The sequence below is a fragment of the Nesoenas mayeri genome, assembly GCF_963082525.1.
Source record: "Nesoenas mayeri genome assembly, chromosome: 2".
NCBI classification, from domain to species: Eukaryota; Metazoa; Chordata; class Aves; order Columbiformes; family Columbidae; genus Nesoenas; species Nesoenas mayeri.
The window spans coordinates 160368352-160380430 of record NC_137543.1 but is presented as its reverse complement, the minus strand read 5'-3'; the positions used below and the strand labels follow the sequence as shown (position 1 = coordinate 160380430).

The window sequence follows — 12079 nt, the reverse complement described above, 5'->3', positions numbered from 1 at the left end:
AGGAGCTGAGGGGAGACCTTCTGATCTCTGACCTGCCTGAAAGGAGCTTGGAGCCAGCGGGGGGGTCAGGCTCTGCTCCCAAGTAACAACCAACAGGATGAGAGGAAACAGCCTCAAGTTGCGCCAGGGGAGGTTGAGGTTGGATCTGGGAACAATTTCTTCCCCAAAGGGCTGTTGGGCATTGGAACAGGCTGCCCAGGGCAGTGCTGGAGTCACCATCCCTGGAGGGGTTTACAAGACACATAGATGAGATTCTCAGCGACATGGTTTAGTGCCAGAGTTTCATTAAGGGTTGAACTTGATGATCTCGAGGGTCTGTTCCAAGAAAAATGATTCTAGGATTCTATGGAATCCTATGGAATCCTAGACAGACAATTTAAAAATATTATTCTTGGCCTTTATTTTATATAGCTCCAGCTACAGTAGAGCTTTTGGTTTGTTTTTGTTTTTCCTAAAATGGATATTTTCTCTTTACTAAACATATAACATTTCCCATTAACCAGTAACGGATTAGTTAAGTGCTAGAATAGATTGTATTGAGCTAACCTTGTGTTTGAGGAGGGAGATGGGTTACATGATTTCTCAAGAGCCCCCTTAGCCTTAATTACTTCAGAAATGATAACACCATGGAAAAGAAATTTCATCAGTGAAAGCGAAAAGACACTGTATTTGTGGGGGATATAAATAGAAGCATCAAAGACACTCTTGATATAAAGAATAGCTAAAATGTCCATGGCAAAGGTGTGTGGACAGGTTGGCAGTGAGGGGAGATTTCTTGTGCTGTGGGTGTACACAGCACCACTCTCCATAGTATCAAACTAGAAATATCCTGAGAATTGAATCCAAAACAGGCAGAGAGAGAGAGAGAGAAAAGTGCTATATTATGTTACCATGTGTTAGCACATCATAGCTAGAGGGTATGTAGGGGGTGTAGATTACAAGCCACAGAAAAAGAGGGGTCCTAGTGGAAATCTAGACAAGTGCTGTATTAAGCAGCAGGCTGCCTGCAGTTATAATATATCAGAAAATAACAGTATATCATCCATCTGCTGATGCGTAATAAATAACATAAAAGTATTTTGCCTGAAGGCTGAAAGCATCACTGAAAACTGCATCATGAAAACTTCTGGGTAAGTGTATATCCTGAGCAAAGGATGACCAGAATTGGCTTGACAGGCTGAATGACAAGTAATCAGCAAAAAATGATTACAAAGTCATGGAAAACTGAAAACAAACAAACAAACAAAGAAAACAAAGAAAAAAAACACACCAGAAAAAGGGAAGATTATTTCCTTACCCATGCTAGATGCAAACCCCAGAGGATGCTGGAGTATTGGCTTTTTATCACTAAACGTGAATGCCTCAGTAAGTGCCACTGTACCCACTGAGTACTGAACCAATATTACAGCAGTGAAGATTATGTTTAATTTTACTGGCTATGATTAAAGCACATAGAATTATAGTAGTAATTATTTATTTATACCTGATAATTTAAAGAGGGACTTATCTTTTCCCGTTCAAAAATTAGGTGCCCCTGGTACTTGCTGAATAAAGAGAGGTATCTCCTCGGTACAATTAACTTCATAATGCTTGGAATAATATAAATTGTCTTCTGTGGGTCTCTTTCTTTTCACTGACTACAGATGGAGTCCAGAGGACTTGTACAGGGAGAACATTCAAATTTCATATGGGTAAATATAGATGAGGTAAATATGACCCTTAAATATCTTTCCATTTCACAAGAGTGTTGGCACTTGCTTCAGTGTCTGAATGAGTTCAAATGGATGCATTTAAAGGTGAGGATTTAGTGGTCCTGGAGCTGTGAATGAAACACTTACTGTCTCCCACAAATTGTGTTCTGTGTGTGGCAACACAGGGAAGGTGGATTTTGGACTCAAGACTGTGAATAGTTTATTGGTAAAATAATCTTTGAGGAAAAGGATTCTGAGGGAAAATGATGAGCTTGTTCTTTAAAGGAGAGTACTGATTAAGTGATCTGAAGCAGCCTAGATGGGCACTGGGAGGAGATGGAGAAAACTATGTTAGTTACCAGCAAAGTCTTCTTGTTAGCTAACATTGATGGGTGGACTTAATCTCAGTTAGTCATTCAGCTGGGAAGATAATTTCACAGAATCATGAAAACTAGAAAAAAAAAGGGACTTCAAGAGAACATCTAATCACGCTATTTATCTGCTGTGAACAACTTAATAGTTTTTCCTCCTGTCCACACATTCATTCTCAAATTTTCATGCATTTCAAAGATTAAAGAAAACTGAGAAAGGAAAAGGAGGTTTTGGCATCACGCAAACAGTAGCTTGCACAGAGGGTCTTCCCATTAAAAAGCACAAGGCAATACTAATAACTAGGTCAAATAGTTAGTATTACCACTATTAAGATAGGTTCTTCTTTTAATAGTAACACATTTGGGAGCAGTGGTTGAGTTGAATAGGGATTGAAGCTGGGATCTCATAGGGTTTGGTTAACAAGTACGGTGAGTGCATGGGACTGTTTTTCCAGGCTTAAAGTGGTAGAGGAAAGAGAGAAAAGAGAAAATGCACAAGCCCGGCTGACCATCTTCAGCATGTTTTGCAAGACAAGAGACAACTCTGTCAGGCAGCAATACATGCTGGAAGCAGAAACAGCCCAAATCTCTGATCTTTCATTTATTTGCTTGGTTGCTTGTACCAGCTGCAAGGGGCAGTAGGATGGTGACATTTCTGACATGATAGACCTTCTGCATCTCTCCAGGAGTCTTTGGTTCCCACTGACTCTTCCCTGGACTCCCAGTATGGGAGCTCCTAATAGTTGGTCATCTCATGCCTATGTTCTCCTTATGCATAAGAAGAAACTAGTCTGAATTTTAGTTATATTCTAAACCAGGTTTGAATTGTGATTATTAATTATCCAAGACCCAAGCACAGTTTGAGGTCTCACTGATTTCAGTGTAGACCCAATGGCAGAACATTCCCTTTAGCAATTAAAGTTGGTGAAGTTTTCATGTTGTATAGTCTGCGAAGGCTTTTTTTTCCACACATTCCCTCTCACCTCTGTATATATACACATATCTGTGCACCCTGGTTTCCTACTGTATTTTTTTTTTCAAATTGAAGCTCAAACTCCCCACCACTGTAGAGTTTATGATTTTGCTTCACACCAGCTACCTAAGGGAGGTTTTACACTCATGCTGGATGTGCAGCTTTACCAAAGAGGTAAACAACAAAGTGAAAATACTTTACCATCTTCAGAGATGATAAATCTGAACAGTGCAGGACACTTGACAAAGACGATTTCACCCACGCTTGCAGGTTTCCAGCATGTAATATTATCCCACATTCCTGGGCAACCTATAGGAGAGAAGAAGAGATAAACACAGTAATAGTGGAAATCCATTCCTTTCTTCACATTGTTATTGCACTTTATAGTTGGCTCCTCTATCCATAAAAATGTGCTTTTTTTGAATAATTTTCTGATAAGCTTTCCCTGGAATAAAATAATTTTCATTACTAGGAATAGCATAAAACAGGTAGTTGCATGGCATAATAATGACCAGACTCAACCCTGGCAGAAGATGACATTGATCAGCCCCAGTTAAATCACTCAAACATACACCAGAAACAAATTTTCCCTTAAGCATGAAATGTACCACCATCTATCTTTCAGTATCGCTTAACTGCTGTTCAGTATTGCCGAGTTAAACCTTTAGGCATCTTTGATTTAAATTCTATATTTTTTTCTTGCCTCCAATCCTTGTCAAAGGTCAGGTACTGGTACATTTTGGAATTTGACCCAGGGAGACGACTGAAAACTGAAAAACAGATAGATTCTGCTTCAAGTTACAGCCAGTTTTGTGGATATGTGAGGAAAGCTCACTTATTTCATGTTTTTCATTTTCTTAAAAAATTGGAACGACAAATGTCCTGCATCAGTAAAGAACTGTCATAATATAATTCACTGTCTTTACTGCAGTCTTTGGTCTAGAGAATATAAACTCACAACATCCAAAGGATAATTTTGGCCTCTAATGACTTCTTAGAATCATAGAATAGTTTGGGTTGGAAGGAACCTTTAAAAGTCACCTATTTCAACTCCCCTGCAATAAGTAGTGACATCTTCAACTAGATCAGGTTACTCAAAGCCTCATCCAGCTGCTCTTGAATGTTTGTAGAGATGGGGATTTCTTGCATTAACTAAAGACATAATTAGGTCTTTAACAATAGTTCAGAGATTAGGCTTCAGGTAACAAGCTTTGAATTAAAGATCTGAGCAGTAAAGAACCCACTTCCTCTTATAACCATGCAGGAAGAGGAGGTGATGGGGTTGTGGATAAGAGGTGTCTTTTCTTAGGATATTGAAAAAAGTCAGGTTCTGTGTGTTATAGAAATATAATAAAGGAGCCTATCTCCTGCTTCTTTCCGATCATTGTGTCAGAGACACAGCAAACTATGACTGGCTTTCAAGAACCAGTTATATCTGCATGGTTCCTCCTGTAATTCTGTAAACCACCATCTTACTAGGTCAGAAACCTAGAAGACTTATCCAGTGTACAGAAAATACCAGAATAATCCCTCAGATTCCTATTAATATCTAAAAAAAAATGACTTGGCAAATGAATCTCAAATGGTGATCATCTTCTACCTCAGCAGGAAAAGAAAGAAAAACTTAATCTACAAAACTCTGCTACTTATTTGCATTTGATGTTGAGATTGAGGACATAATCTTATCAGCTGTTAAAAGCCCCAAGCTCCATGATTTTCCAAGTGGTTTTCTGTTGATAAGCTCTCTCTCTCTGTGGCTATGCGCCAAGAAAAATAAGATCTTCAGTAAAAGCAGATAATACTTCAAAGTGTCACACTTTCAGCCTGGCAGAAGTACAATATAATGAGTTTTGGGTGATCGACTTGTAAAAACAGTGTGGACTTTATCAACTTTTGTGATAGTAGCGAATTTCTATCAATAGAGAATGTATGCTCACAGGAGTGGACTTGGTGTATTTTTTCCATCACCAGGGAATCAAAACCTATGTTTTCTGACAAAATATAAACCAGATACTACCACGTGAGATGGACAGGATAGTTCTGAGTGGTACAGTGTTTGAAGAATCCAGTCAATCTCAAGCAACACTTATGATGTTGTAATGATGGCATATGATAAGAATGATAAGCAGTAGATAATTTTTTTTCAAATTAAAGGATGAAGCATCAGATTATATAATATAAATTAATAAACATATAAAATCCTGATCCTATTATCTAAAATCCTTTATCTTTTGCCAGACGCACCAGAAAGAAATACTACAGCAAAAATGCTCATGAAATCATCTCAGGAGTTGAAAACAGGGAATCCTTTACATTTTCATCTCCTCTCTCTTTCTTCTACTCCTACTCCAGGTCATTTCTTTCGCCAGATGAGGATCTCATTGTGTGAATACTGTGATTCACTAGAATATCTCCAAAAGTCTCAACCCTGGAGCTTTAAAAGTTTCATGATACTATCAGCACACTAAAGATGGAAATCAAGATCACATTAAGACATACTAGATTGTATTGTCTTTGATAGCTTGTGTCTCTCGACATCGTAGTAACTGTATTCACCATGGAAATATGAAGGTATATAATAATAAGTTTATAGTGCACCAATGTATGTCACTCTATACAAAAGTAAAGGATATGTAAATATCCATAGTAATGAGACATTTGCTTACAAGAGGTGTTAGAGACAAATTGACTAATGAGATCTTCTGAAAACCACCTGCTGGCCTCTCTTGCTTAAATTACATGGGTTTGATAAGAAACAAGAAATGTTTCCCTGTTCCTATTATTATTTCAACGCCAGTTGTCTTCCAAACACTGGGATAGCAGTAAATGCTGCAAACCAACCTAGAGAAACGCAAGGAAATCTTCATACTGCAGAAAAGAAAGCATAGATATGCAAAAAAAAAAAGTTTTATAGCACTGTATATGAAATTCCATTATATCAGGCGGCTATTTTTGTGGTAATGCTATGCATAGTGAAAAAATAGCCCCATTTAAAAAGACAATATATGTCTGTTGTGCTAGAAAGCATTGATGTGCTGATGTTAGAAGAGAGGGATAGAGAAGCAGAAAGTCAAGTAAGTTGCCTTAGGTACTAAAACAGGGAAGAGATGAAGGATGCAAATAATTCACTATCAATGAGAATTTTGCCTGGTTGTGCCCGGAAAAACATATTTGGGAAAATAAAACAAACAAACAAACCAACCAATAACAAAAACACAAAACAAAAGGAAGAAAAAAAAAACAACAAAAACACACAAACCAAAATAAAACACAGAAACATTTAGAAAAGTAAAGAAAAGGATGACAATATTTTAAATGTAATAAAAGCCAGTGTGCACAATTCCCTTACATTTGTAAACCATGATACAGCCAGCAACTCCTGCTGGGTGAAATCTGCCCACGGAAATCAATGTGACTTGAGTGTGAAACTGCGCAGCGGGGTTCTCCTCTGGCACTGGCACTTGATCTCCTTTGCCAGGTGGGGATGTCCAAGGCAACTTTGAAAGACGTGTCTCAGACACAGCAAGCAGCAAGTTACAGCTTGAAGTGGACAAATTTTCCTGGTTCTTAGCATGTTAGAAATTGATAACAACAGCAGACAGTCTTAAAGAATCAGGCTGCATGCTGAACAGAGTGAAAAGTGGTTGTCTTGCTAATGGATGGTCTTGAAAACAGGGCACAAAACTCTGGCCTCCCCATGTCCGCACTGCAACCTGCAGACTGAATTTAATGTTTGGTAAACTTTTTAGGATTTACCTCAGTTAACATAAGTGATGTAAATCTTGGCATTTGATCTTGAGTAACTACTTACACACTGTTTGTAATATGGGCAGAAGAGTGCTGCATCTTATTCAGCTAGTCACATCCTCTTTGAGTGTTGTCATCACTTACAAGAATGAATCCTGTCTGCAATTGCTAACCTAGAGATGTATATCGTTTCAGTTCTAGGTCAGTCTGCTCATAGAGCAAAGATTGACTTGCAAAACACCTGATCACAAACTACAGAGACTAGTGACCTTGCAGCTGTAGACATTTTGCCTGCACAATTAATTGAATCTTGCTTTGACACATACCTCAAGACACTTGGATAAAGTATCCTTAAGCTGAATGTAGCTCAATATATGCTAAAAAGATCGTGTAATGCAATATGCAAATATGTAACCAATTGCCTCTTTAGGGTGTAAACGTAACGATAAGATTTTGTGTATAATGTCTTTTACTTCTCCGGCTGACATGCTGGCTTTATTCCAGCATCCAGACTTGTGCAACTCTATAATAACTCTGGATGCTAAATTTGGCTCATTTGTATGCACATGGGGTAAGGAACCTTGTTTTAGGGACAACATGATGGGATGGATGATCCTTAGGGACCCTGTGTCCCTCATCACTGACTTTTGAGGAAACACAAAGTAATCATTCAAGTATTGTATTATTATTATTACTTTTTTTCTTCAGATGGCTAAAACTTACCCTTTCACCCCATTCAGCTAAGCAAAATTGCCTCTGCAGTTCATGAAGAGCCACTTTCCAGATAGGGATGATCCCATTTTAAGGTGATGGTGACTACCCTCATTAGAACAAAGCTAAGACCCAGCTTAGCCTAGACAGCTGCCTATTCAATGACTGAATCTTATGTTCCCCATAGGATCTATGTGGTTTTTTGGAGCAGATATGGAGAGCTGAGGTGACCTGTAGCTATGAAGGCTCCTTCAACCACTTTCTGATCCTGAGTGAAGGAGTCCAACTGAGGACTGGAACATGTTACTGACGGCTATGAATGGCGCCAGCACAGCTGTGCAGGTCCTGAGCAATTCAAACCACAGGAAAATCACAGCACATGATAAATCCTTACATCTCTGCCTCAAGCTTCTTCTATAGAAGTGCAATAAAACTCATGTTCAGACTGCAGACTCCCTGTGGCAGGATCCACCTTTCACTGTTTTTGTGAAATGTACTTCAAAAAATGAGTCTTGGTTTCATCTGAATCCACAATATGGACTTTATACGAATTTCATATGAAGCCCATGATGCCTAAGCTTAAACTCAATATTGTTGAAGCTGAGAGTTGTGCTTCATATACCTAAGGATAGATATGACCTGGCAGCAACTGAAAAAGAACAGCTTTTTCAGAGAAAGTTCAAATTTTGTAACAAGGAGGAAACTATGGATATTTATCATTGCAGAATCTTCTGATGCAATTTTAAAATTATACCTAGCACTAAAACCATTCTAGACATCCCCCCTTCGTGGAGGTTCGCACAAGCCTTGTTCCTGTCCTTCGCTTTAAATTGAGCCTTCAGGAGAAAAACACTCTCTCCCTAACCTGATACTCCTGGCAGCCGAAAGGCTCCCTTCTTGCCTGAAATGTCTGGACAAGCATCAAGAAGAAAAATTAAAAAACCCAACGTAAACCATGCTGGCAGAACAGTAGTGATAAAGAGTTCTTCTGAAATTGCTTAGCATCCCTTATCTTCTTTTTCTCCTCTGCCTAGGTCTGCCTTGAGAGTCTTAGTTTTGATAGTGGCTGGACATAAAATCAGATTTTAGGCAGCCCCATAGTTGAAGTTCACCAAGTTCAAAGAAGGGACCTCACTTTAAATTCATTGAGGATAGAACCTGTTATTTTCCACCGACAGAGTCACTATGTCACCAGAATTATGTAGAAATAGTTCTTTTTCTATAGATTTATGTCCTGTTTCCTCGTGGTGCCTCTACTGCAATACCCTGATTTACATTCACTATATTTAAATGCTCTTAACTGTATCCACAACATCCTACCATGTCTTTATTCTGTACCTCGTGCAACATGCCTCCTTTTCATCTCTGCTAACTTCTTGGTTTGAGAAAGTGCAAAAGCAGAGAGATTTGTTTTGCGTGGCAATACCCTGTGTACTACATAACTGCTCACTTATTCAGTCCTCTTCACAAAGGGGGTAAGTCCTACCTGTCTCCTTCTCCATGAAAACAATTATCGTGACATCTTTATTGTACCCAGCACACCACCATTTTCACAAAAAAATATAGGAAATTGCAGCTTTGAGACTACTGTACCCCTGTCAAAAGTTGCTGACTTTATTCAGTGGACTACAAATTATTGGGTGAATGGGAGGAGTAAAAAGAGGAATGGCAGAACAAGGGACAAAGGGACAAAGAGATTGATGGATCCATACACAGACAAAAGGGAAAGGACAAGAATTTGCATAAAATTTGTTTCTTTGGGAAATAAGAATAAATGTAAATACATAAATGTTATATTTCTGGTTTTTTAATGTATAAAAATAAAGGCTTGAGATGGGAATCCATGCTTTTGACTTGCAACATTCAATTTGATTTTCGGTTTCTCTCCTCGTTTATTAGTTTAAAATATCACCTTCAAGGTCATATTGCCTTCAGGAGAGTAATATCAAAGGAAATGTAATGTTACAAGCCAGCATATTAAACTGAATTATGCGATGTACAATAACTTTTAAAGGGCATACTACAAATAAAGCCTTTCAGAGAGATGGAGAATATGAGATAGGTGCTCTCTGTTCTTTCATAAATCTAAGTAAATACAGAAATAAATAAAGGCTTAAGCAAGGCCTGGGTATGGGGCCTAGATTTCCAAAAGTAATTGCCATTTCAAAGTAAAGTTATCTTATAGAAGCTCCTATTACCAAAATAGTCATTCTGTAGTTGTTTCAAGTTGGGAGGCAAACTTCAAACGCTGTCAGATTCAGTAGTCTCTTCTGAAAATCCAGGCCATGAGAAAGTGAAAAGAAGAAACAACTGAAATTCTAAAGTTATAAAAGGGAAGAAAAAACAAAGGGGAGAAAAAACAAAACAAAACAAAACAAAACAGTAAAGGAAGATATTCTGTGTTAGAAAAGAGAATACTTGATCATGCACAAGAGAAAAAAAAGAAGTCATTCCTTCCTTAAAATGTCTTATGTAGAAAGCAGGCATGGAAGATTGAGTACAAAGGAAAGCTGATCAGAGAAAAAGGAAATTTGTTTTCCTTCCTAGTTCTGCTCCTAAGAGATTTTGGAATTATTTGGACAAAGTGTATGTGTTCTTTCAGCATATGTGATCTGAAACAGCTATTAAACTAATAATGTGTTCCTCTATCCAAGATGCATCCAAGACGCACCTTGCATTATCTAATAAGATATTCATTCACTTTAACAGTATAAACAGTATATATGTAACTCTGAACTAAGTTCTTCTGCATTTCTTTTACAATACAAGAAGAAAACCAGAAACCTCCAGAGGGCACTACTAGGAGGTTTCCAAGATAAATTATCCTCTGGAGGTGCATATTTTCTTCCACCGATTAGAAAAGGCACTAAGAGCAACCTGAATCTTAGGCTTAAAACAACTGGAATTAGAGTAGAAGAATTCCACAGGTACACTCCAAGTGACTCAGATAGGGCTGTATGTAAAGCAAAATAAACTGTGGTCAAGCTTACCAGCAGCTGAGCCACCTTAATATCTTCCATTACTTTTTTCTGGATAACTGCTGCCAGTGGCGTAAGGTTATTCAACAGTGTATTGTGACTATTTAGAATCTGTGGGTTATGTAATTGTAATGATATAAATGATGATAACATTTTCTACTGGTACGTCATTATCAGTAAAGTGAGTTGTTTTATGAGATTACACTTTCAGAGATTTAAGACGTACTAAGCGCAGCACTGTTTTCAAAGAAATATCAGCCTAATTTATGAAAGAGTATATTGGAAGAACTTAGTAGATAAGAAGTGAAATATCTCAACTAAGCTAATCCTACATCATATTAAAAACTAAAGTGAAAGAAACAGAGAGGTTTTTTTTCTTTTATTGGAACAGCATAACAGTATAAGAAGATGAGCTGAAGATAGCAGGGTTTAGCTTTCAAAATATTAAGTGCATGTGCTTTGACTTTGCCAGACATATATGGTATATTTTAGAATGGAGAGCCCGTCTTTTTTTATCAGAGTTCAGCAAGAGGATTTCACCTGGTTTGGATGTTCTGCATCACTCCAGCACATTGGTTCACCTTCTGACCACCTTAAGAATGAGCCACATGAATTATAAATTAGAACTCTATTGTTATTCCTATTATTTTGGTGAGGAAAAAAAATAGATACAAATACACACACAACTCACCATTTGACAATAATCTGTCTCAGAGCTGAAAAGATAATGAAGATCTCATTTGTGGAAAAATTCAGCCGTTAGAACTATTCTCCTCAAGAGGGTGATTGGTCCTTGTCTATATCTCGCATGAAACACACCTCAAAAATAAATGTTAATACTAAATTATTGTGGGTTTTTTCTTGAATATTCTACACATATCAAAGATCAGCTTTTAAATGGAGCTGCTATCTATAATTAGAGAGGTGTAAATATTTTTTCTTCATTTAAAGCTTTTTTATTCTTTACAATCGCAGGATATTTATTCTAAGCTACACTTATTGCTGTTCTTGCATTGTTACCTGCCAAGAAAACCTCATCCAAGAAAATCTCCAGAATCCTTTAAGTGCTGCCAACCCATTGGCATTAGATAAGCTTTGGAGAGTTTTAAAGGGAAACTTCAGTTTGGCAAAATCTTTGGAACATTTCTTTGTCTAATAATACAGAAGAGTAAAAAGCCAATAATCTGTGAAATGGAGAGGTGCGAGTTTTTTAAAAACTTAGTTTAAATATAATAAAAAAAAAAAGATTAGTTATTCATCTACGAGCAAGTCATCACTTTGCTGCTCTGGAGGCAGAGAGACACTATGAAATTAGCAAAAAAAAAAAAAAAAAACCTGGGAGATTTTATGCCAACACTGCTGGAGGACAGAATGACACTAAAAAGCTGCCAGAACGTGAGCCAGTGCCAAGCTCACCAGCTGCAGATAATGAGGCATCACTAGGACATGGGTTATGTGAGATCATGGGGTAGTGCTGGAGGCAGCCTGGCCTGGAACAGCTGGTATCCCCCACTTTTTATTGCAGAAGGCAGCCGAAATAACTGTCATTGTCCTGCTTCACCATCACACCATTCTGACTCACTTCCCTTCCTTCTTAGGAGGAGAAGA

At 37.8% G+C, this 12079-nt stretch overlaps 1 protein-coding gene across 3 annotated transcripts in view; it reads right to left on the bottom strand.

The window, feature by feature from the left end:
• ADCYAP1R1 (ADCYAP receptor type I) overlaps positions 1–12079 on the bottom strand; it is a gene marked incomplete at its 5' end in the record, with an annotated part of 112949 nt that overhangs the window by 51112 nt on the left and 49758 nt on the right. For all 3 annotated transcript variants that reach the window (XM_080339706.1, XM_080339707.1, XM_080339708.1), the window contains one exon: positions 3237–3344. In XM_080339706.1, coding sequence (XP_080195832.1) covers positions 3237–3344 — 108 coding nt within the window. The remainder of the gene's footprint in view (positions 1–3236; positions 3345–12079) is intronic.